At 35.9% G+C, this 27,089-nt stretch overlaps 1 protein-coding gene across 2 annotated transcripts in view; it reads right to left on the reverse strand.

Moving 5' to 3' along the window:
- The window catches only part of HCN1 (hyperpolarization activated cyclic nucleotide gated potassium channel 1), a 369,562-nt gene that overhangs the window by 58,249 nt on the left and 284,224 nt on the right, over window positions 1-27,089 (reverse strand). For both annotated transcript variants that reach the window (XM_021077110.1, XM_021077111.1), the window contains exon 5: window positions 18,312-18,458. In XM_021077110.1, coding sequence (XP_020932769.1) covers window positions 18,312-18,458 — 147 coding nt within the window. The remainder of the gene's footprint in view (window positions 1-18,311; window positions 18,459-27,089) is intronic.

The raw sequence follows: 27,089 nt of genomic DNA on the forward strand, positions 1-27,089 counted from the left end.
TACACTCTGAGATCTTTAAACTATAAATCAAGGGAATGTAAGAAAAGAGAGGGGACCGGTATTTGTAGTTGTTGTTTGTGGGGGTAGGTCTTGTGTTACGGGGGACAGTGAAATGTGGGCCTTTACTTCTCCCTTTTAAGAAATGTTTCTGGCCATTTGTGGCTTCAATATTTCTGGTTCTCCCTCCATAACCTCCAAAGGAATACTGCGATTTAATTGGACAAGTTAGAGATGGGAGGTGGAAGAAAAAAGAAAGGGAATAACATTTGCTAAATGCCAATTTAAGCAGGTACCTCATATTATGTCATTTACTTTAGAGAACAACCAAAGAAGAGACTTGAATTTGATTTTATTTCCCACATATACAAAGGAATGAAGATGGTGAAGCCTAGAGAAAGGAAAGAGATTGCCCAAGCCACAGAGCTAGAATACGACTAGAGAAACTAATCACTGCCTGTGACTTCCCAGCCGCTGTTCATTCAAGGCCACCATGGGGGCCCTCTATTACCTGGATTAAAGTCACAAAGCTCAGCACTTAGAATTAACCTCCAACCTTATATTTTGCAATTCCTTATGTTTTGGTATGAAACCAAATAGTGACTTTTAGTCTTTTATAATTTTTTAAATCTAAAACTTTACCCAATTCAGACAAATATCTATTGCCTTTTTGTTTCAAGGTATTTCTAAGATTATTTACATCTTTAACCAAATTGAATGCCATGTTTTATGCAGTATAGATATTTTCAAGGCAGGTTGTTACATGGCAATATATTTACTGTCAGCGAATTCTTCAAAAATATAAGAATCTAGTTAAAATATATATAAAAAGAATCATTTGGTTTATTATATGTGATTCAATTTCTATAAAAATATAGCTGCTTTGACAATAATTAGCTACAATTATTGTGAAACTAAGAAAAATAATATTTCCTTTATGTACTCATTTAATTTTATCTTTATCAGCATTCATTTATATGTCTGGTAAATAAGTATTTCCTTTGTACTAGAAATTAGGTGAAAGGTAAATATGGAAGAAAACAAATAAAATTTTTAAGCATAACTAAATGATTTAGAATGATATTGATAAATAAGCCTCCTAGTCAACATGCACTCATTTCCTCGAACCCCCAGAACATAGTCACAAATGATGGAGGGGAATAATGGAGCATTGGTGGCTGAATCTATACAAGAGTTAATTAAAAAAATAAGGAGATTTAATGTAAAAAGACAGAAGACAATATAAAAAAAGAATGTATACTTTCTCATTAATGATGTTTTTATATTGATTACATATTGAGAGAATATTTAGTTAACAAAATGTATTACACTTAATTTCACATATTTCTTTTTCTTAAAATGTAACTACTTGAAAATTTAAAATAATATGTGATTCATGTTACATTTCTACTGGACAGAGAGCACTACTGCAAAACAAACATGATGTAATATGTAAGAGAGTTTGGAAAGTGGAATGCAGTTCTAGATTTTTCTAAGCCTTCATGTTAAATATTTTATTCACTGAAGAATCCAGTAAGACAAATATTAAAGTATAATTTTTCAATACTTATTTATACTTTGAAGAGAGAGGTGAAACAGAGTGTGTGTAACTTTCATAGAAGAGTAAAAATTGTTTAGTTTGACTCTTGGAAAGATTAGATTTAGATCCTAAAACTTGTAAGAAGAGTAAATCAATATCTGGAAGTCACTAACCACAGTTTTTTAAGAGAACTCACTGAAAAGCTCTAAGAACATCATCTGCAATCAGTACCTTTAAGACCACTAAATGAAGTTTGTGAGGCAATAAATAAGTACAATAAAAACATCCGTATCAGCTGCTGAGTACTCTTTAGTGTCCTGGAAGGGACACTTCTGAAATGGCTTCTTAAGTGTCCAGTGCAACACAGGTGCATAGAAAATGCCCAGAGTGGGGTAAAGTTTGGGTTTTTGGGAGTGATGTAGAGCCATTCTTGGAAATAACAGAACATATTCAAGATTAGTCTGGGCCTTGCCCTTATGGCTCTCATGAAGACAGCATCAATAAGGAAAAAAATAAATGGCTTCGATGACCTGCCAAAGATGTCATTCTCCTCCCTGAATGTATTTATGATATTTTTCTTTTCTTTTTTAAAATTATTTTTTTTTACTCAATGAATTTTATTACATTTTAGTTGTACGACGATCATCACAACCCAAATATTTTTCTAAAATACAGTTTACAAGACTCTAATCCAAATTCAGAGAATCCGAATCTCAATCTCCAAAGGATATGCCTCTAAAATCTCTGCTTTAATAACACACTTCAAGTCATAAGCAGTCAGATGTGAAAACCATGCTTCCTAAAATAATGAGATATCTGAAAGTTTACTTCTAGTTGAGGAAGGAAGGTATATATAAGTTTCTTTTTTACATCTTTTTCTATCAAATATTTGCTACAATTTACAGTTTTAATCAGATAGTATTCTCCTAGAAGTAAAAGTTCCACAGAAACAGAGAAAATGAGTGGATTCCTTCAGTTAATAACAATAATATGAAATTATCTTTGCAGTGATAGAATCAAGGCAGTTCCATTGGTGCACCTGAATATGGCACACATCATAGAAAAAGAGTTTTTCATACAAACAAAGATCAGTTCAGTTGTTTGCAAAATGTACTTTCAATTATTTTCTAAAACAAAAGGTGAGAAAACAGTGGAGAGAAGAATTTGTATAGTTCAAATAGAAGAATATTGATGAAAAGATTCCCTATTTTATTATTTTCGCTTGAAAACCCTTATTTTCTTTGCAGTTTCCCACACTGTATTTTTTATGTCATTTTACATGTGAAACTGTTACCTTCGTAACAACCATTCTGTCATCTTAATGACATATCTGTCTTCTTTTAACTCATGTGGTACCTTGAGTACCTTGAATGTTTTATCTTTTATCTTTATGTGATTTTTGTATAGAAGTATTTTGAATAGTAAAAAGCATACTTTAATACATGTAATCTCAAGCTATTTGCTTAAGAAGCATTCTAAGAGGCTACTCCACAGCTTGTGGCAATGCTGAATCCTTAACCCACTGAGCAAGGCCAGGGATTGAACTTGCATCCTCATGGAGACTACGTCGGGTTCTTAACCCACTAAGCCACAGTGGGAACCCCTGCATTCCAGTAGTTTTTTGTTTGTTTGGGTTTTTGGGATTTTTTTTTTTTTTTTTTTTTTTTTGCTTTTTAGGGCCGCACCCATGGCATATAGAGGTTCCCAGGCTAGGGGTCGAATCAGAGCTACAGCTGGCGACTTATGCCATGCACAGCATAAAATAATTTTGAAAAATAAAATAAGCATGGGTTAGACTCTCTCTGCAGTGTGTGTGTGTGTGTGTGTGTGTGTGGTGTATCTGAACTCAATCCCTGATTCCAAAACTGACTGACTCAGTGCTTGTAGAAAGTGACTCATACTCTTCAAATCTTAATCTTTTCACCCATAAAATAGAGATAACACTAGCAAGTCTATTATGGATAAGGTGATTATTTAACTCAATAACTCAAGTAAAGCATTTAATAAAGTTCACTAAATGTTATATATTATTAACCATTATATTTGATAGTTGTATTAAAAACAGTATCTGTTGAAATCAAATGGATGGTAGAGACTATATTCTATACAATTCAAAAAAAAAAAAAAAGATACCAAGGTAATTTATTAAGAGGATACTAGGTCAGATTTAAAGAAAATTCAGTGGCAGAACTGGTTATTAAAGATTAAAGTCAAGATAGGTGCAGGGATTCAGAAGATAAAAATGACAAGATAGTCTTAGGGCATAGTCAGTGAAACTCCCCTTTGGCCAAAATCAAGAAATAAAATATAGGATTCTTATAACACAGCCTTTCTAATGATATAATAAATTTGGAAAGTGAATTGTAAATTAAATACACATTCTATTTTTTTCAAAGGAAACACAGGGGAGAAGTTAAAAAAAAATTCCCTCAGCATTTCCAACTGGTTTATATTGATCTGGTGGTTTGTCTTCTAAATTATAAGATGATTGCATGTATAAGGAAATCAGCCCATAAAAATCTCATGCTTGGAAATATTTTAAACATTTATTTAAATATTGACTACTAAGTTAGGTATCTGCTTTAATTCTTCAAACTCAAGGCATTCCCTTTATATCTGTGTCACTATCAGGCAGGATTTATGATGAGTTTTTCTCTAGTTGGGATAATCTTATTTTTTTAAAGAGACCATTTAACTCTTTTTATAAATCCTAAATAATTTGTAGGTAAAATTATGTAATAAAATTCAAAGGTAAGAAATAAAACTTTAATATTTATTTGGGGGAAGCTAAAGAGTTAGAGACAAGAAAGTAAGGATTGATGAATTAGTAGAGGGTGCCTCAATTTTAGTTTACTGTGGTTTTCTATCTCATTAAAGAAGAAAGAGTAATCAATTTTTGTATTAGCAAATTGTACTTTTAAAAAGCTTAAAGATGTATATTCACATATCCCTTAAAATATATAAAAGATTAAGAACTCTATATTTTCATCCCCTTATTGAAATTATTTTATTTATGGATTCTTTTAATACAATCTTTTATTCACCTTAACATAGTTGTAATCATCATACACATTCAATATTTGTTTTCTTTTCTCCTCACTTTTATAACATAAAATATTTCCCATTTTGAGATTTATTTCTCATTGCCATTCTTTTAAATTTTTTTTTTTTTCTTTTTACAGCCACACCTGTGGCATATGGAAGGTACTGGGCTAGGGGTTGAGTCAGAGCTGCAGCTGAGACCTATGCCACAGCTACATCAATACCAGATCTGAGCTGCATCTGCAACCTCTGCCATGGCTTACAGCTACACTGGATCCTTAACCAACTGAGCAAGGCCAGGGACTGAACCTGCATCCTCACGGTGACTACATCGGGTTCTTAAGCCAATAAGCCACAATAGGAACTCCTTGCCAATCTTTTTAATGGCCACACAACATTCCATCTTCTGTTAATCATAATTATATTATGAAAAATCCAATAGCAATGGAGAGAGAGAAACATAGTCTACAATGGCCTCTTAAATATTGGCAAGCTTTAGTATTTTTCATGCTTTCTTCTTTTGAAACTCTGCTATATTATAAATTAATACATTCATAGTCTCTTTAATTTATGAGTTAAGAGGGTTCCCTAGTGGCCTAATGGTTAAGGATTCTGCATTATCACATTTGTAGCATGGGTTCCATCCCTGCCATGAGAACTTCTGCATGCTTCAGGTAAGGCCAAAAAAAGGGGGGTGTAGGAGTTCCTTGGTGGCTCAGTGGGTTAAGGATCCCAGCATTGAATAGCTGTGGCTCAGCTAAAAGAAATGTATGAGTTAAAAGGTAATTAGCCTAAAATCTCTGCATATGCAAGTGGTAAATTATAATTAAGTGGCTTAAATGAAATCTGTCTGCTTGTAAAGGATAGATCAGAACAAGATGGATTTTAAGAGATACAGATTCAAAAATTTTAACGTTTTCTGTAGGTACACTTATCATATGCATCTAATTTGGTAGTCTTACTGTTTTGCCTTCCTACAATATAGAAACATATTACTCAGTTAGGTACCATACAGGATATCAGCATATGACAAAAAAATTCACCCAGCATTCACTTAAATTTGATTATATAGAAAAAAAAGGTGGACAAACAGACCAAAAAATACTAAATGAAAAAATTATATACTGACAAGGACAGTTTTACACACTAGAGACTTAGTATCCCTGCCCCACTCCGTAATCTTAGGGGAGGCTCAGTGAGGATTTGTGTGAATATCAGCAGAGTGCAGTTTCAGTGGCCTACACACTATAAGCAAGGTGTAAGAGTGATTTGGGGAACAGGAGTGAAGCCTACTTGACAGGGTAAAAACAGATTAATTTGGACTGTCAAATACAGCAAATATATTAAACAAGTAAACTAAAAAAATAGTATTACAATGGGGCAGAGATAGTACAGTGAATTAGAAGACTGAAGATGATTTGAAGACTTTGATAAAAACCTATATTTAAAATTTTATAATATTATCCACCTAAATTCCTTTTCATTACTAACAGGTCAGCAATAGAAATAACCCTGTCTAACAGTATGTGTACATGTGCAAAATACACAGGAAATTAGGCCATACCCTAAAACCAGGGAGGCACTCTAAAACATATTAAACATTTATTTATCTATCACTTCAGTTAGATCGTATAGGGAACTGCATGTGGTATGGGCTGAACTGTGACACCTCAAAATTAATGAGTTGGAGCTGTAACTCCCAGTACCTCAGCATGTGCCTGCATTTAGAGGTAGGACCTTGAAAGAGGAGATGGAAGTTAAAATGAAGTTGTTAGGATGGGGCCTAACGCAATCTGACCTCTGTTCTCTCTTTTTTTTTTTTTTCTTTTTAGGGCCGCGCTCGCGGCATATGGAGGTTCCCAGGTTAGGGTTACAGCTGCCGGCATACACCACAGCAACATCAGGTCTGAGTACACCACAGCTAATGGCAAGGCAGGATCCTTAACCCACTGAGGGAGGCCAGAAATCGAAACCACAACCTCATGGTTCCTAGTCAGATTCGTTTCCGCTAGTCCACGAAGGGAACTCCTGACCTCTGTTCTCTTAAGAAGAGGAAATTGAACACACAAAGAGAAGGGTGACCATCTGCCAGCCAAGGAGAGAGGCCTGAGAAGAACCTAAATCTGCTGACACCTTGACCTTGGACTTCCATCCCCTGGAATGGGAGACAATCAATTCTGTTATTAAACCACTGTGGTATTTTGTGATTGCAGCTAGCCAAAGCATGGTAGGAAGGACGCCCACTCTGAGTATTTGTCAAGACATAGCAATATCACATGATATTTATCTTTCTCTGTATGATTTAGTATGATAATTTCCAGGGCCATCCATGTTGCTGCAAATAGCATTATTACATTCTTTTTTTTAATGGCTGAGTAATATCCCATGTATAAATATACAACATCTCCTCATGATAGAAATGAACTTGTACACAAAACAGAAATAGACTCACACACATAGAAAATGAACTTAAGGTTACTAAAAGGGAAAGAGGAGAAAGGACAAATTATTAGGAGTTTGAGATTAATATATACACACTCCTACATATAAAGACCTACACAGGGAACTATACTCAATATTCTCCAACAACATGCAAGGGGAAAGAATCTGATAATTGAATCACTTTGTTGTACACATGAAACCTACACGACATTGTAAATCAACTACAGTTCAATTTTAAAAAAAGGGAAAAAAAGACATATGAGAAATGGTAAAAATCCTAAAAGGATTAGAAAAATATCCAGGGGGAAAATTGAGGTTGATTGTAACAAAACTAAATGAAAGGTATAACTATATGTTCATGAAAATGTGCGATAAAGCCAAACAGTAAGCAATGTAAAGATGAGATATAGATACATTAAGAAAATATTTCTATAAAGTGAATAACTTTTAAATTAAGCCTAACCTCTTACTGATTTCCCTTTAAAATAAAAGGCACATTGCAGAACAATAAAAAAGATAGCAGCACTTCAGCTCTGAGAGTGAGGCAGTGGCAGGATCCAGTGAGGACCACTCTGAGGAGGTGTGGAACACAACCTGCACACTTCAACAACAGCTGGGCTCTTCAGTCTGGGCTGAAATAAATCCCCAAAAATTTAGCTACATGAAAAAAAATTTATTTTTGTATTGAGTGTGACGTGTCATAGGCATTCAGGTGACAAGAGCTACAGGCGGATGGAAATGGCTTTGGAGATCAGGACTAGAGTTCTAGGACTGGGTGCTATTTTATAAAATTAATTTTTAGATGTTTATAATATATACAACACTATTCATAATTTTAACCAATTCCAAGTGACCAATTCACAAGTATATTCACAATGTTGTGTAACCATCACCACTATCCATACCTGAAAGTTTTATCAGTCTCAACATTCTGTGTACTTTAAACTCTAACTCCCCCTTTTTTCCTCTTCTTACTCTCTGATACCTTCTATTCTACTCTGTGTTGCTATGAATTTGCTTATTCCAGAGGCTTCATAAGTGGGATTATATAGTAATTATATAGGAATTAGTTGACGTCCTAGAAATAAACACTGCCACCCAGAAAAATACTGGGTGAGGGGGGGAAGTAATGAAGCCATGTTAGGAAAAATCATGGAACTGACCTGGTAATCTGCTTTTTGCTCAGTGACACAAAGTATCTTCTCCATGACCCTTCCCCTGTTCACGCAATTCCTTTTTCTCTACATTCTCCCCAGCACATTACATCTTGTCCTTTGATAACAGCCATTCTACCAGGTGTGAAGTGACATCTCACTGTGGTTTTGATTTGCATTTCTCTAATGATTAGTGAAATCGAGCACCTTTCCATATACCTGCTGGCCACGTGAATATCTTCTTTGGAAAAAAAAGTCTCTTCAGGTCCTTTGCTCATTTTTCACTTGAATAATTTTTTGTGCTATTGAGTTGTATGAATTACTTATATATTTTGAATATTAACCCCTTATCAGATGTGTGGATTGCAAAAATTTTTCCTGTTCCATAGGTTGTCTTTGCACTGTGTTGATCATTTCTTTTGCTATGCTTTTTAGTTTGATGGAGTCCTACTTATTTTTTACTATTTTGCTTGTGCTTTAGATATATTAGCTACAAAATCATTGTCAAGACCCATGGCAAGAAGCTTTTCTTCCCTATGTTTTCTTCCAGGAGTTTCATGATTTCAGGTCCATGCATTTAAATCTTTAATCCGTTTTGAATTTTGACTGTAATTTCTGCTTTTCTCTGGCAATTAACCATATGTGACTTCCTACATTTCTTGTATTTTTAGTAATGTATTTTAATTTTTCATCATAGTTTTTAAAAATGTATTTATATCTTGTCTCTATAAGGACGCAGTAAGCACTGTGAGTTTGGAAACCACATTTTACATTTTATTTTCCTATCATGCCTGAATCTATATCTTGCCCACATTAAGGAATCAATAAATGTGTTTTTTCTATTTGTTTTCTAGAAACTAGGGATGCAGAGGGAAAGCTCTAGGCTAAAAGAGAGAAGATCCAATTCTTTGTTTGGTAATTATGACCAAGACCAGGCCACTTACATAAATTTTCTAGTCTTTGGTTACCGTGTCTCTTACATGAGTATCTGATAATTTATAAGACGCCTGTACAGCTTCATAATACTCTCATTCTAGCATATTTTAATTAATCTGACCTAAACACATTTTTAGAAGGCATTTAAAAAACCAACAACTATTACTTAAAAAAAAAAATGATTCAGAATTGCACTAAATAAATATGTATACAAATTGTGATTTCTTCCCTAACAGTCTATTTGACAAATTAAAGGTCAGAAGGACAGTGTTATACTCTCAGCCCGATTCATGTTCTGTGAAAATGAAATATACTGACGTCCTATATTCTACTGGGACACATGATCTGTACCTATTTTCAGCTCACAGCTCTTCTTTGCACTCCATTGTTTAAAAATAGATCAGTTCTGAACTTTGGAGACAGACTTAGAAGGGCATTAACCTCTTTCTTGACTGTTAAGTTTGCCATTTTGCTCTAATCAAATCAGTATAAATCTGATCTTGTTAAAAATAGACCTTCTTCTTTGTATACATTCCAACAGGCTCTCATAAGCAGAGAGAAATGGTTTACCGAATTTTTCTAATTAGTTTTTAGTTTTAAATATACTTCTGCTTTTGCTCAAGCATCACAGTCTCTGATCTTAACATTTTCAATACCAAGTTTTGATGCTAAGGCAGTCTCCAGAAGGCTGGCTGTTAAAATGGAGGAAAAGCTTATTAGCGGTTTGTTTGAATAAATTCCCAAAGAAATGAGACATATGATAAAGCTGGACTTGGTGCCTATCTGGTGTATGGCCTAACACCCTCTGAATGACCTCTCATAGCACTTATACCCAGTTATAATTACTGATTTAAACTTCTGTCTTTCGTAGTTTCCGTCGTGGTGCAGTGGTTAACGAATCCGACTAGGAACCATGAGGTTGCGGGTTCGGTCCCTGGCCTAACTCAGTGGGTTAACGATCTGGCGTTGCCGTGAGCTGTGGTGTAGGTTGCAGACGCGGCTCGGATCCCGCGTTGCTGTGGCTCTGGTGTAGGCCAGTGGCTACAGCTCCGATTCGACCCCTAGCCTGGGAATCTCCATATGCCGCGGGAGCGGCCCAAAGAAATAGCAAAAAGACAAAAAAATAAATAAATTTCTGTCTTTCCCTGGGTTCTAAGAGCCATAAGGGTTGGGACAATATTCTATTCTTCACTGAATTATAGTAATACTAAGAATTAAATTTTACCATGTACTTACTATGTGTCAGGCAATTTTCAAACTTTTAATGTTTTTTTCTCATTTAATCTTACAACATCTCTCTAAGGTCGTTATGATTATTAATACTTAAAGATGAGGAAAGCGAAATAACATATAAGTTACGAAATAGTCCAAAGTGTACAGATAGTAAAGTGTGCATCTGCATTTAAATGAGGCTGGAAGAATCAGGCCATACTTTTTTTTTCTTTGTCTTTTGTTTTTTTAGGGCCATACCCTTGGCATATGGAGGTTCCCAGGTTAGTGGTGGAGTCAGAGCTATAGCTGCTGGCCTACACTACAGCCACAGCAACGTGGATCCGAGATTCTTGTCTTCAACATATACCACAGTTCACCACTGTTTATGGCAACACCAGATCCTTAACCCACTGAGCGAGGCCAGGGATCAAACCTGCATCCTCCTGGATACTAGTCAGGTTCATTAACCATTGAGCCATGATGGGAACTCCTTTCTTTTTGTCTTTTTGTCTTTTTAAGTCTGCATCCATGGAATATGGAGGTTCCCAGGCTAGGGGTCCAATTGGAGCTGTAGCTGCAGGCCTATGACACAGCCACAGCAATGCCAGATCCAAGCTGCGTCTGCGACCTACACCACAGCTTACAGCAACACCAGATCTCCAACCCACTGAGCAAGGCCAGGGATTGAACCTGCATCCTCATGGATGTTCGTCAGATTCATTTCCACTGGGCCTTGATGGGAACTCCCAGCCATACTTTTAACCATGATGCTGCACAGCCCTCCAGAGTAGGTTTTCACTACTCTGTGACTTGATATATAACTGAAAGTATAACTATTCATGGCACTGAATATCATAAAGGTGGTTTAAACTTTTCAAACCGGTGAAACTGAACAGTTTTGAGCAAACAGGGGAAAACAGGAGTATATCATAAGCAGATGGAGAAGAAGAAAAAGAGGGCTCTCCAGGGCAAGCCAGGACAGAATACAACTGGGAGGGAAAAGAGGTTTCTAGAGATCACTCAAGTCCATTTTTGCAGGCTCTGAATTTGAATTAGACACAGACACAGAGCAACAAGGGAATGAAGATTATAGATGATAGATAATGAATGCTTCACAAAAGAGTGGCTCTACTTTAAAATGCCAAGTTTCTGAGTACCATCTTAGGTATTTTTCTGAGAAAATTGTAGCTATTCCTCTACTTTCTGGTCCCAGGTATATTAGTCCATGGTGAAAGATACTTTTTTAAGATGACTTAACACTCACTTCTCAGAATGCTGACAAGGCCAGAGGAGCCAGCACTCAGGTCATATGGTCTAGCCTGAGGATGAAGAACACACAGATTTATCTGCCACTTTGAACCTCTACACCTTAAGGTGGCTTACTACTTAGGTTTGAACAGGGCATCCAGCAACCTTTATTTATGAACCACTAATAGCACTCTAGGGTACACCTGGCATAACAATGTAAGGAAAAAGTATTTTCTATTTGTTCTATGAATGTTATTACATTATTGAGATTCAAAAAAAACATGTAGTATCTTTTATAATAATGTTCTATTGGAATATTCCCCCACCCCCAGGTTGACTGCAATCAATCACTAATGTGTGTATATAAATCTTGAGAAGGTTAAAAATAAAATAAAAACAGCCAGATGCAAAATAGGACCTTTTGGCTTACAGTGCATGTATCAAAGCTATATAGTGCATATGAATATATAGTGCACAACAAAAACCATTTTGTTATATATTAGAAACCATATTATCCATAGTATAATCTAAAGTGATATTAAGGAAATTGTGTGGCCACATTATTTCATGGTTCTGGGTATCACTTTCATCACTTTTCTTATCCATGCCAGCGTCTCTGTTGTGTCTACAAAACACTCTCTCCAAGCTCTAATAATCAATGATTGTTTGAGATGGTTGCCAAGTATGAGATCCTTATTTAATGTGTCTTTGTTTATTTATCCAACAAGTAATTGTTAAATATGTATTATCTAGGGGCTGAGCTATGGTGGGAATTTCAAGAAAGACAAAGTTTTTTGTTTTCTTGGATCCTGAGTTCCTATAGCAGAAAAAACAATTAACAAACAAATAAAAACGGACAACAAGACAACAGAGTGATGTGATAGAGAATGACTGCAAGGGAATTAATTCAGATGAATTTCTTAGAGAAGACCCTATTGCAGAGGTAACACTTGTATTGAGACTTGAACAGTAAGAATGAGCCATGTATTGCTTGAAGGGGTTTCAGCAATTTGTCTCCAATGTATGAAAAAGATAAATCATCTCATCTGTGCATAGAAATGGAAATAGAAGAATGCTTTCAATAAAGTAGTGATTTCAAAATTTCTATTAGTTGAATTAATCTGCATATGCATGATATGGGTTTTCTGCAAGAGCTTTCAAAGGTCACACAAATCAAATTCTTCATACATCTTAGAGATTCTTCATATTTAAAAATATTCACATACATTGGAGAGAAAGGTTGGGTTGGCTAAACTGGGTGTAACAATATAGAACTAATTGATTATGAGTATGGAACAATTTTTACATTCATGAACATTACATTGACTTTCTTCCTCTATTTTCAAGCAACAGGTTTTTTGTATAAGTTTTTGAGACTCTGAAGTTTGACCTGCCCTTTACATTTTTTTCTTTCTTTCGTCTTTTTGCCTTTTCCGGAGCCCCTCCCACGGCATATGGAGGTTCCTAGGCTAGGGGTCTAATCGGAGCTGTAGCCACCTGCCTACACCAGAGCCACAGCAATGAGAGATCCCAGCCGCGTCTGCGACCCACACCACAGCTCACTGCAACACCTGATCGTTAACCCACTGAGCAAGGCCAGGGATCGAACCGGCAACCTCATGGTTCCTAGTCGGATTCATTAGCTACTGCGCCACGACGGGAACTCCGGACCTGCCCTTTACTTTTATACGTTCCTGAGTACCTAGATTTGTGTTAATAGAAATCACTGTTCTTAATTATACATTAGCATCTCAAATTATGCAAAATACTCTAAAAAATGAGCTTTTTGGACAATGAAGTATTATAAGTCAAAAGTCTTGTTAAAATACAAGATAATTGTTGGCTCAAAATTGAATACATGTTTTACAGTTATATGTGGGAAGTGTATACAATGCACATCCTATATTTTTACCTTTTATTACAAAATACACGATAAATAATCTAGCTTTCTCTAAGTATCCTCATTTCATTAATTTGACATTTATTGTGTCAATCATTTAGTCTCTTCTCTGTGCCAGGCATTTTCTAAACTCTAGAGGCACAAATTTTTAAAATATATCTTTGCATAAATTAATGCCCCATCTTCAAAACTGGTATACAGCTTTTGAAAGGTGGAATGATGTATTTTACTACTTTAAAAATATTTCTGGAGTTCCCGTCGGGCGCATTGGTTAATGAATCCGACTAGGAACCATGAGGTTTCGGTTCGGTCCCTGCCCTTGCTCAGTGGGTTAACGATCCGGCGTTGCCGTGAGCTGTGGTGTAGGTTGCAGACGCGGCTCGGATCCCGTGTTGCTGTGGCTCTGGCGTGGGCTGGTGGCTACAGCTCCGATTTGACCCCTAGCCTGGGAACCTCCATATGCCGCGGGAGCGGCCCAAGAAATAGCAAAAAGACCAAAAAAAAAAAAAAAAAATTCTTTTTTTTTTTCTTTTTAGGGCCACTCTGTGGCATATGGAAGTTCCAGGCTAGGGGCCAAATTGGAGCTACAGCTGCCAGCCTATTCCACAGCCACAGCAACATGGGATCCAAGCCGTGTCTGTGACCTGCACCACAGCTCACACAGCCAGCAATGCCGGGTCCTTAACCCACTGAGTAAGCCAGGGATCAAACCTATATCCTTATGGATACCAGTCAGGTTTGTTTCCACTGAGCTGTAACATGAACTATTAAGACATATTTCCCATTTGTTGTTATTGAACTTTTCTTCATAAAACCCAGGTTTTATTTGAATGATGACTTCTGTTATCTCTTTACCAATGTCTTTCCTTCATTTCCTATTCACCTCCTCCTGCTTCCTTTCTAATAAAATCTTAACTAAGTACAACATAAAATTTAGGCTTTTGTGTGATTTTGATGCCAGAAGAACAAAAGCTGAAGAGCAGATGAACAAATGGAGAACACTATATTCACTTTTATAAGATGTTAGGCATTTGAGTATTTCATGCTTCTACTTGCAGGATCTCAAATTTTTAAAAAAAATTATTGAAATATAGTTGATTTACAATGCTGCATTAATTTCTGCTGCACAGCAAAGTGACTCAATTATACACATATATTATTTTCATATTATTTTCCATTATGGTTCATCATAGGATACTGAATATAGTTCCCTGTGCTATGCAATAGGGCCTTGTTGTTTATCCATCCTATACACACTAGTTTGCATCTGCTAATCTGAAACTCCCAATCCTTCCCTCTCCCACCCTCCCTACTCCTTGGCAACCACAAGTCTGTTCCTTATGGCTGTGAGTCTTTCTGTATCATAGATAGCTTCATCTATGTCATATTTTAGATTCCATATATGTGACATCATATGTCATTTTTCTTTCTTTTTCTGACTTTCTTTGATTAGTATGTTAATCTCTAGGTCTATCCATGTTGCTGCAGATGGCATTATTTCATTCTTTTTACAGCTGAATAATATTCCTTTGTGTGTATGTGTGAGTGTATCTCACATCTTCTATAAAAGATCTCTAATTTTTTAAAAAAGTATCCATGATTTTTAATCCTGTTTTTCATTCATAATTCTGTTAAGGACCATTCACGCAGAAATATTTAACGAGTTCCTACCAGATACTGGTCACTTCGGATACAGAGTTATTTTAACACAGTCTCTATCCTCCAGAAACTCAGTCTTGAAAGAGACAAATGATAAATACAGTGATAGAGAATGGTCAGGGAAAATTTATGAAGAAGGTCATGCCTCATAAGAATGTTTGACGGAAAATGAAGGTAAGCTGAGTAGAAAGGATTGAAGATGGAGAGAACAGCATGAAGAAAGTTAAAGAAGCAATTAGAAACACCCCCCCACAACCCCAGGAAATCATCAACAATTTGCTTTTGATGAAGCATGAATGTAAAGAGAAGATAGAGACCCTGACCTATAACATTTGAAAATATAAGGGAAAAAATTATTCTAACTTAATGACAGGAATTGAGTTGTAAGAATTGAGGAAACTGGAGATGTATCTATCAAAGATCTTTTAAGGGGTTAAAAATAAAAAGAGGATTTTTTTTCCAGTGAAGATTCAACTAAAGTGGGGCAAGACAGAGTAGTTAATAACATACACATTATTAAGAAAAATTTCTTGCTATCCTGATTTTACATCACAGTGAGCATTTTTAGCATCGAGGAATGCTTTCCATTGAAGCTTTTTTTTTGTTTTTTGTTTTTTTTTGTTTTTTGTTTTTTTTTTGTCTTTCAAGGGCTGCACCAGCGGCATATGGAGGTTCCCAGGCTAGGGGTCTAATCAGAGCTGTAGCTGCCAGACTATACCACAGCCACAGTAGTGCCAGATAGGAGCTGAGTCTGTGATCTATACCACAGCTCACCTCACTGAGCAAGGCCAGGGATTGAACCCACAACCTCATGGTTCCTCGTAGGATTCGTTAACCACTGCACCACAACAGGAACTCTGATATATTCTTTTTTAAAATACAAAGTTGGACTTAACTTTCTCAAAGCAAAAAGATTTATATATTCTTATTTGATTGAGGACACTGTAGAGAAAATAAGCTAACCAATGGCAGATATTTAGCTTCTTCAATTTACAAAACTCTTAACTGATGTCTTAAGGTTTAGGAAAATACAGATAACTTTTGATGGATGCAGTCACTTAGGAATAGTTAGAAATGGTATAGATGCCAGTTGGAATGGACATATTTAATGCATATTTTATATAGACTACATATACTAAGAATGTCAAGAAAAAATTTAAATATAGACTAAATGGTCTTTGCACTTAAGGAACTTTCAAGACAAAAGTTGAGGAAACCAATGTGGAAAAATTGTGATAATAGAATGAATAAGTAGTACATGAGCATGTGCCCCGGGGGTCAGAGAAAACAGAGACCAGATCTAGTCTGGAAAACCAAAGAAGGTAAATATTATTTGAACTAGATTTGTCAAGAGTTGAGAAGCATATCTGGAAAATATATGCTGCAAGTTGAGAAATCAGAATTGATTTTTGCAAAATAGTAGATTGCATAGTTTGGCTCTAGATCACTTTGGAACATTCAGGGCAGCAGGGAAAAAATAAAGCTGGAAATTTGGCCAGGATCAGAGCAGAGAAGGGCTGGAATATAAGCCTAAGGAGGCTATATTTATTTTATAATATAAAGACTGAAAATTTCTAAGCAGAGGCATGACTAGCTCATACACATAAAAGAAGATCAATCTGTCATCATTGCTTTAAATGGTAGTTAGAGAAAACAGACCAAAAGTTGAAAGGTAAACTAAGGGAACAGTGCATACAGTCCATGTGAGAGAAACAGAGTTAGGGGAACGGTGCTGGGAAAGGAAATGAGGGCATAGGTGTAAGATATATTGTCACAGTGAATTGATAGCATTTGGTGACTGGATGTGCAGAGGAGAAAAACATTTTTAAAAAGACTAAAATTTTACATTCCAAATGACTTGAAAGAATCACTAAAACATTTTGAGAAAACTTCAAAGGATAAATGGTTCAGTGATGGAAGATAATGACTTTAATATACAGCTTACAAGTACTCAGGGCAAGGGATATCACATAGCTATTAAAAAAACAGAGCTTATGGCAAGAATTGGAGCTCAAGTTCATGGAGTGGGAGAGTGAGATGAAATAAGTAAGAGAACAAATTCAAAAATGTAAAATGAAAAGCCAATGGCTCAGTTTTGGCTCAGGGTGAAAGAAAGCCCAGCAACGAGATTTGGGATATGGGTATTATTAAGAGTTTAAAAGAACCACCAGGGGCTCAGAGACAAAGGATTTGATGATTAAATGGTCACAGTAATTTTCAAGGGAAAAATTGTCATAAACACGGGGAGATTGAACCACAAAGCAATAACTGTAAAGTAATCTTTTGAGAAGGTTGGTGGTAAAAGGAGAAAGAGCAAAATGGTGTAAGGAAGACAAACAATCAATAGAATGTTCTTTTCATCTGGGAGTGACGTGAACATTCTAGTGGCCAGATTAAAGACTTCTATGCAGGGATGTAAAGGAGACAGGGGGCAAAGAGGTGGTTATTGATGTCGCAAAGTGTTTTGATGTGGTAACAGAAAACGAATTTCTCACTACAGGTTGGGCGAGTCTGTGATCAGGGTCCAGGAGATGAACAGACAAAATGAAGACAGGAGGAAAGTAGAAATCAAAAGGAAGTGAACAAAACAGTTTGGTGAGCATAGGATGAGAGTGGAAGATTGGGAGGATACAGGTAATGAAGATATCACAAGGAATTTTGTAGCTAGGGAAACAGAACATGAAACAATGTCCTGAGAAGCATAATTAGGAGAATCATTTTTTCTTTTTTCTGTATTTTTAGGATAGTGCCTGTACCATATGGAGGTTCCCAGGCTAGGGGTCCAATCAGAGCTATCGCTGCTGGCCTACACCACAGCCACAGCAACACCAGATCTGAGCCGCATCTGCGACTTACACCACAGCTCATGGCAATGCCAGATTCTTAACCCACTGGGTGAGGCCAGGGATTGAACCCTCATCCTTATGGTTATTAGTTGGGTTCATTACTGCTGAGCCAGAATGGGGACTGCAGGAGAAACACTTTTAAGTTACTTTTTAATATAAGAGCCTATAAATGAGAGAACATAAACGAAAATAAAAGCAAAAAAAAAAAGAAAAGGTTAACATTGTTTTAATTTTCCTTTTGAGTGGTGTCAAGACATGAACTTGAGGCTTTCCCAGGAAAAGAGATAAAAAAAAAATGATCATGCACATGGAGATGGGAGGACTATAAATCTTACCTCTCTCAGAGGATCATTGAGTTCATTGAGAATATTTTCCTCATCAAAGATTTTGCCTTGGTATCTGTGTTCATAGTAATCATGTATTTTCTGACGCATATCAGCTGGTAACTTATGGAATGACATGTACTGTTCCACTTGCTTATACTGTAGGGAAAGAATAAACAGAAATTAGAAAACATTATTAGGGTGTGTGAAAAATCACGATGGTACTTTGTTGTGCTATATTCAGTAATACTTGAATAATTCTATCTTTTAAAAGGAAGGAACTAATGTACTAGGTTATAATATACCTACCCTTGTCACACACACTATAGGCATTATAGAAGGCATTTGTTTAGGTAAACATTTCCTATGAAAAACTGAGATGTTATGGAGAGAAGCCTGAAGGAGTAGAGAGTGAATTTAAGGGAGCAGCCCCAGAAAAGCCAGTGATGAGGCAGGAAAAATAAATGCGATGCTATATTTTTGGAATTTTTTTTTTTCAGCTGAGTTAGAAGTATGAAATTGTTGTTTCACTCTCCATTTGGAAAAAGAATCTCATAACTTGGAATAGTATAAAAGGTTTTATCTGAGACCTTATAGCAAAAGATCAGACCTAATTAAAATTTGAATCTGGAGACAGAAAGCTTGGCAACTGTTTACAAGTCATAGATACTCAAGCAACACTGATGCCCTATAAATTAAGAGAATATGTCATGCTTCAGTTTAGGACTTAGAAAAAAAATGTGGATGAGACTAGATTCACATTATTTTATGGCTTAAACTTAGACATTTAGGTTCATTTAAGCAAGTTGTTCTTAAGCCTGATTGTTTATGAATCTGAGGTGAGGTAGTCTTTTGGGCAAGTGATTGCAGGCTTAACTCCAGACCTTGATTCCATTGTGGTATCTGCCTTTTTAAATTTATACACACATTCATATACATACACATTTAAAAAATAATCCCTGTAAATCAAACAGGAGCACAGAAGTATGGATTTTACCTGGGAACTTATTAGAAGAGAATTTCAGGGTTTACCTCTAACTGATGAAGTAAGAATGTGCACCTCAAAAATATTCTTTCACATTTAAGTTTGAGAAATAGTCCCTGGATATTTCAAATACAGGCGGTCAGAATATTATACTTTGAAAAAATTAGTTAGAGCCCCAATATTAGTTTCATTGTATAGATCATAAAAATGAGTACCAAAAAAAGGTAGGTAATAAAACTGGATAAAGATACTGGAATAAACATCCTTCCTTAAACACAATACATTTGTTGTATTACCTATGACAATTTTTCTCTTAAAAATTTTCCTGCCAACAGAGCTCAGACTAGAAATTCTAGGTGACCAGACACTTTGCCCATAATCATCAAAATTGTCAATTGTTAGTTGATAACACTTCTGTGTAATGACAAATAGCAATCCATTATATTATATTTCTTCAAATTTTTTACATACTTTCCTTACATATAATATTCATATTTTTGGATATTCTTCGTTAGAGATTAGTATTCTTAAAGGAAGTAAAACTTTGTCATGCAATTCCTTTATTCAGTCACCAGACTGTTCCCTAAAGTATTTAAAGCTTCCAGGTGTATGTATATATGTGTGTGTGTATATGTGTGTGTGTGTGTGTGTGTGTGTGTGTATACATACATACAGATATATATATTGAAGAAACTTGATTATGATTTAGGCATTCTGAATTTAGGCCCCAACGCTGTCACTGTCTCCGTGTGTGAGTGGCTTCTCATATGTACTTGGAAAGGATTGGTCAGAATCTCTATGCCTACCTATCCTTGGTAGTCCACCCCTAGAGACCTGGGATTCAGCCTACTTGACCCCTCATAAAGCTGGTTCACAGGAAAAAAGCTTTGGTAGCCTTTTCTACAAGATTGCTGTGTAGAATAAAGTTGATTTGCAGCTGGACTGAAAAAGCTCCATCTTTATTTCTAGAGACATAGGTGTACCTGACTTTTAGTCTTAGCTAAAAAGAGGGCAGTGGGATATTTGATGCATTGTTTAGGGTCTAAAACACCACTGGCGACCCCTCAATGCTAACCTATACTCTAATGATTTGCAACTAGCCAACGTGGTTTGACTAGTTTGGCTCAACTGAGAGCTTTGGTGGTGAGCTCCTTCCAAGTCAAGACTCCTCGCATAGATCTTGGTGAATCAGGCCAGAGACTCAGCATGTTCCAGGGGCCCAAAGACAGAACCCACAGGCACAGTGCTGGGAAAAGGCCCTCTGGTCGCTGATGCTTGTGACATTCTTTTTCTCTGCTTCATTGTGTCTTTCGCCTTCCAACAAAAGCCTCATATGAGTATCACCTGCGGAGTCTAGTGGGTTCTGTCAAATATCCAAACTTGGGAAAACAATAAAATAACTTCAGACAACAGGGCTGCCAGGTTGGACACTTAGGACATTGATGAAAGCCCTTTCAGTTCTGCCAAATAAAGGATTCAACTTTTATCAGGACCATTAGGTGTCAAGTAATCTCTGTTTACTTTTCCTCAACAAAAAAGTGTTCGCCCAAACACTGCTTGGAGTAGTAAGAATCCTTTACTGACCTCTAGAATTCTCCTTTCTCTGCATGCATCTCAAGGGTATAGGAGGCAGCACTAAAACTTAATAGTATTTTCTTCATTCATATTTGTTTAACTAGATACAAATGTTACCTATGAAATTATTTAATTTTCATGGAAATTCAGGCTTGGTTGAGTCTCATTATTTTTCCTCGCAGAAATCATTCAAATTCTTTTAGACTTCAGTCTACTATCTATAGTAAATGATTCTCCTGTTCCTTCAGACAAAAGTTCCATGAATATTTCTTGTCATTTACCAAGTTCAGTTTGAATTTTGAGTCTATGTTACATATTTTAAACACTCATTTATTCACAGTAATTATTGGCCTAACAAGTATTAATTGACTGCTGTGGGCCACTGGTTCTCAAGGTGTGATTACCAAATCGCCAGTATCACCTGGGGACTAGAAATGCACATGTGTAGTCTGCACCCCAGACCAAGTGAATCAGAAACTCTGAGTTAGAAACTCTAGCAGTATGTTTTAACAGGACACTTCTATATGCCAAATACTGTGTTAGCCTAGGACATAAGGAAGTATGTCTGAGTGAGAGTAGGGGGGAAGAGAAGAAATTCAATTTCTGACAAGTAAAATTTAAGATGCCTGTGACACATCCTCATGGTTATGACGTAGGTCAGAAGAGAAAACATACATGTAGTTCATGACTAAGGGGTCACTAAGGACGCATCAAATGAAGAAATAAAAAGACAAAAAGTGGAACCAATGTTGTAAAAGCAGTTGTCTTGTCAGTTGTGCAAGTTCAGGGAACTCACGTTAGCCAGGAAGACATAAGAGCAGAACCAGAAAAGCTTGATTAACAGAATCCAAAGGATAAAGTTTCAAAGGGAGCAGGCTCAAAAGGAATATATTCTTAGAAAATGTGTATTGGACCCTGGCCAGTGAACTTGGGAATTAAGTAGTAATCGTCATTAGAACTGTTAGAACACACTTAAAGAAAACGGAAGCTATTTCTTTTTGTATATATTTTCCTCATATAACAATACTTACAAGAATGAATAAAAATATCACCTTCGTGTGATGTGAGGAAATAAAAATTACAAACAAATCTCTGAAGAAGACTCATAGTGGTAGAGGGACAATGAATGAACTCAAAGTTAGAAGTTATATATAACTTGGTAAAGTCAAAAATGATAAAATAGCAAAGTTCTGTTAATCTTGCAATATACTATATGCAAAAGGTGATGTGTTGCCTTTCATATCACTGATGAAAAGATTTTTGAAAGCCAAAGATGCAAATACAATTCTCTCTTGAATATATAAAATCAAATTTCATCTCATCAGATCTAAAAGACTAAAAAACAGTTACCATTTAAAATTCTAATGTACTTTTATTTTTTAAATGTTCTGTGCACTTAAAATAATGTACATAAATAATGAGTGTACGTGATATTATAGGCATTCAGAACAGGCCTCCCCAAGATGTGTCATTTGGCATGTGGATTAGTTTGAGACTCTGTAGGTTCAAGAGAAATTACTTCCCCTCCCTTGACTACATAGAATAATTTAAATTGGGGACTTTTTTTCCCAGAAAAAGAGTTATTACTAAAGAGATAAATATTATCTAAGTGGTCCCATCTGTGTGAAGGCAAACATCTACTTACACAACTGCTTTTCTTTTCTTTTCTTTTTTTTTTTTTGTCTTTTTGCCTTTTCTAGGGCCGCTCCCACGGCATATGGAGGTTCCCAGGCTACGGGTCTAATCGGATCTGTAGCCACCAGCCTACGCCACAGCCACAGCAACGTGGGATCCGAGCCGTGTCTGCAACCTACACCACAGGTCATGGCACCGCCAGATCCTTAACCCACTGAGCAAGGCCAGGGATCGAACCCACAACCTCATGGTTCCTATTCAGATTCATTAACCACTGAGCCACGATGGGAACTCCACAATTGCTTTTTTTCTTATAGTCCCATGAATTATTACCCTCCTGTCTTTGAGAGCCACAGGCCCTATCCCATTTTTTAGCCCAGGATGGCATATATACCTTATTTCATCTCTGTCTCTGAACCACTCCTATATGTGGGCTTTCTGACCCTATCAAGTATGCGGGATTCAAGTACATATGAGAAATAAGATTTTCACCTGTTAACTGGTTCATGTCAATTTACTTCTTAGACGAGTCAGAAGAAACTAGAAGGATAGAGGAACATTTTCTTTCTCCCTGACAATGTTAAAAAAATGAGATCTAACAGAGGGTTCATAACAAATGGCTACATTGCATTGTCAAACCCACCAGTCTCATTTTTTCCATGCCACCGTTTTTTAAAAGGTGTTTTGTCCATATAAGTAAGCATTATATTTCTATTTTATATGGATTAATTACAGGCATCACTTACTGACTTTTTGCCATGACAAAGTGGTTTAACTACTTACAGTCCTCATATCATCTCACTCCTTTTCTCACACTATAATTGTGTCACTAATGTTAATTCTTCCCTTGCAACTTTACATAACGTATTTATATTTTTAGAACTTGTTCAGAGAACACTAGACAAGTATACCAGGTGAAAGTAACAAGCTTCCTCCTTCATCCCTACTTTCTAGCATCTGTCATCTCTACTTTTACAATGTAGAGGCAGGTTATAATTGTGTACTCATAACTGAACCTACCAAATCCACAAAGTGTTGACATTACTATGACTGCATATCACAATGCCAAGTAGAACATTTGGTGATATTTCTTTTTGTTTCATGGATTTTTAATCACTTTTATTTCTTGCACAACTAGCTTTTATTTTTAGTTTCATTTTTTTTCAGCCTTCCTATCCTGTCCATATCTATTGAGTTTTCTCAAGAGATTTTCCTATAGGACTTCTCTCTACAACATCCCTGGTTGGGCTGACTATTCCTAGACCCTATGCTTTTCTTACTTAAATGAAACCAATCCCTAAGTAAACAGTTAAGAAATATTGAGCAGGATATAGGTTTCTTGAACCTGTTCTTGTCTAAATATGTCTCAGTTAAACTCAGACTTGATGGATAACCTGGCTACATACAGAATTCTAGTTTGAACTCCACTAGCTGGATGGTGAGCCTTTGGATAAGTGACTCACTTGGATGGAGGTGGTCCATGTTTCTTATCACTTATTTCACGATTCTTTTTTCTGAATTTTCCCCTAACTTTCCCTACAGTCTCTATAGTCTCTCTACATTCCCCTACTTTCTTAAATATTTCCTGCAATTACTAGAACTCATTTAGATTCCAAATATCTCTTCATTTTTCTTTGAGTATTTATTTTCACAATTTTATTGTGTTCAGTTTAGAAATATACTAATAGGTGAGATTTTAAAAAATAAATTTAAGGCACCCTTTTATTCCTGAAAAATACAGGATGTCACAGTAGAAGGTAATTGAAAAGTATCCACTGAATTTAGTTTCAGTAAAGTTTTGGTGACTTTGCTCTCAGTGGTTTCACTGGATTGTGTGTATGTCTCAGGAGTGGGGGCAATTCAAAACCAGTTGCAGTGATTTGAGACTAAATGGAAGAAACAGAAAATGTAAGCATTTCTCTGACATGCTCTAGTTAAAAGCAGAGAGCTATAATGATAGCATGGCAAATGTAAACAATTCCAAAAATTAAAAAATCTCTCTTAATCATATTTCTATTGTTTTTGTATTCATGAAATGTTATCCTTGACAGAAAACTGAATCACTCCCACCTTAGTATCGCCCTACTCCTTCATCCCAATCCTCAAGGCATCACCAAATCATGTAAATTCTATTTGCCGAAAGTTTCAATACTTTTCCCTTGCATCATCATTATTATTATTCTAATCAAAGTAACTTTATCCTCTAAACTCATCCCTAGCATTCTAACTACAGTCTCCGTATCTATTTGAACATACTTACTTCCTGTGGCTTTAATTCATTTTCAACGACCCAGAGAAATCTTTCCTCAAAGCCTTTTAATAGCTTCCCATTGGCTTCAGGATTAAGTCCAGCTTCTTTGGCCCATGTGGGCTTCTCCTCCTCTACTGTGTGCATTACCCCTTTGTTCACTATGCCTTGCTATAGTCAATGTCTTTCATATTCTTAAACTTACCCTGCTGGCTGTATGCTCATGCTGTTTCCTCAATCTGGGATGTTCTTCTACCACATAATTCCCTGACTAATATCTATTTATTCTTTGATTTTCTCCTCAAATGTCACTACATCAGGGAAGTATTCTCTGACTCCTTAGGCAATGTAAATTCCTCTTTCACTTGTAGACAATGCTGAGTTTACTTCTTATTTATGCTAAGAGCACCTGTGACTAACATGCTAAGTGTCAGCCCTTGCTGTCCTGTTTACCACTGAATCTGCTAAGGTGTTTGTACATATAAGTCTCAAGCATTCACTGATTGCAAATCTGGTTTGTTATGCACTTCCTGAAAATTCTTTAGGTGAAAGATACAAAGAATGTGATCTCTGCCTCCTTTCAGTTATAATAATGGTGTCAATGGAGGATGCCAGATAGGAAGCTTCTCCCACATGACTTGAAATTTTGGATTCATATTTTACTATTACTGATTATTATTGTTTATCACTCAGAGAAAATTTATTAAATATAAGATTCTGAACTCTAATCCACAGCAATTAAAGTGGATTATTCTATTCTTTAAAGAACTGTGGTTTCTGTCCAAATCTATATTAGTCTTTCTGCCAAACACAGCAATAAGAAGGAGGAAATTATTGATTATAAAAGAGAAACTGACTTCCATAATTCAAAAATGTTTATAGTAATTATAAAAACAGGTAGAAGGTAATAAAAACATGTTTATAGTAATTATAAAAATAGGAGAAGGTAATAAAAACATGTGGAAAGTATATGCAGTTTGATATTAAGTGATGAAGTACTTGATTGACTGACAGTTCCTCTATGCCTTCTTTTTTTCTTTTTGGTTTTTTTTTTCCATGCAGCATATGGAAATTCCGGGCTAGATCAAATTAGAGCTGCAGCTGCTGCTACAGCCACAGCCATAGCAATGCAGGATCCAACCCTTGTCTGTGACCTACACCACAGCTCACAGCATTCGCAACGCCAGATCCTTAACCCACTGAGTGAGGCCAGGATCAAACCCATATCCTCATGGATACTAGTCGGGTTCGTTACTGCTGAATCGCAATGGGAATTCCTCTTATGCCTTCTATTTCAACTTTTTCTATCAAGATTTTGAAATTGTGACAATTTCTTTAAGTTTGACATTATTTAATAAGCTATTTCTTAGGGCTGTGGAGAGTATATAAGAAATATGACAAATCATGTCTAAAGATTAATGGCTAATTGATTAGGACATAAGCGGTTATTTACAAAAGGGAGTGAATAAAAATTATGTATTAAATTATGTATTATACTAAAAAAGAAAAGGTGTTACTTTGTCACCAACACAGCCATGTGCACACCTAAAAGGGTAGATAGTCTTCAAGTATCCAGGGATGATTTTATATACTGAAGACTCCTGGAAGACAGGAATCAGAAGCTGTATTTTTCATTTTAAGAACCCATAACATAAAAAGTAAAATTAGTAATTCGTAATACTAATCAAGTCAATGGACCCATAAATTTTTGATTCTAACTCCAGTCTTCAAATCTATAAAACACTGGATATAAGTAGTTAAATTTTTAACTGAAGTCTGTCTCTCAGGAAGCAGCGAATTACTGTACAGTGTGTTCTACGATAGCTCAGGCCATCTTTTACAATGAGGCTCATGACCACAGCAGACTCAACCTGTAGTATGTCTATGTGTAACTTAAGACTGTAATGATAACTGTCATTTCATCACTTTTAAAAGTTCTTATGTAGGGAGACTCCAAATTCCAGAAATAATTGATTATTGTAGGATTTTGCCACCAAAACTCAGCTTCCTTCCTGAAGTGCAGAATAATCCTTAGAGATGATAGTAAATGCTCCCAGAACCTAACACAGGGAATCTGAACTCCTACATTTTATTCTAAAGTCAATTTGCTTATGCATTAATATTAAAAAATAATACAATATATCATAATACTCTGTTTAGCCAAAACTACCAGTTTTATGACAAATGGCTAAGAAAATACTTATTAATTAATATTAGCATATAGAAACTCTAAATTGCTTGATATTTACATGGAATCTCATTAGATAATAAATTTAGCTTTAGGATAATAAAATGTTGAGCAAATGGCAGTAATTCAACTAATAAATTTATTATGAATAATTATCAA

Source organism: Sus scrofa, chromosome 16, assembly GCF_000003025.6.
Source record: "Sus scrofa isolate TJ Tabasco breed Duroc chromosome 16, Sscrofa11.1, whole genome shotgun sequence".
In the NCBI taxonomy this organism is placed as follows: domain Eukaryota; kingdom Metazoa; phylum Chordata; class Mammalia; order Artiodactyla; family Suidae; genus Sus; species Sus scrofa.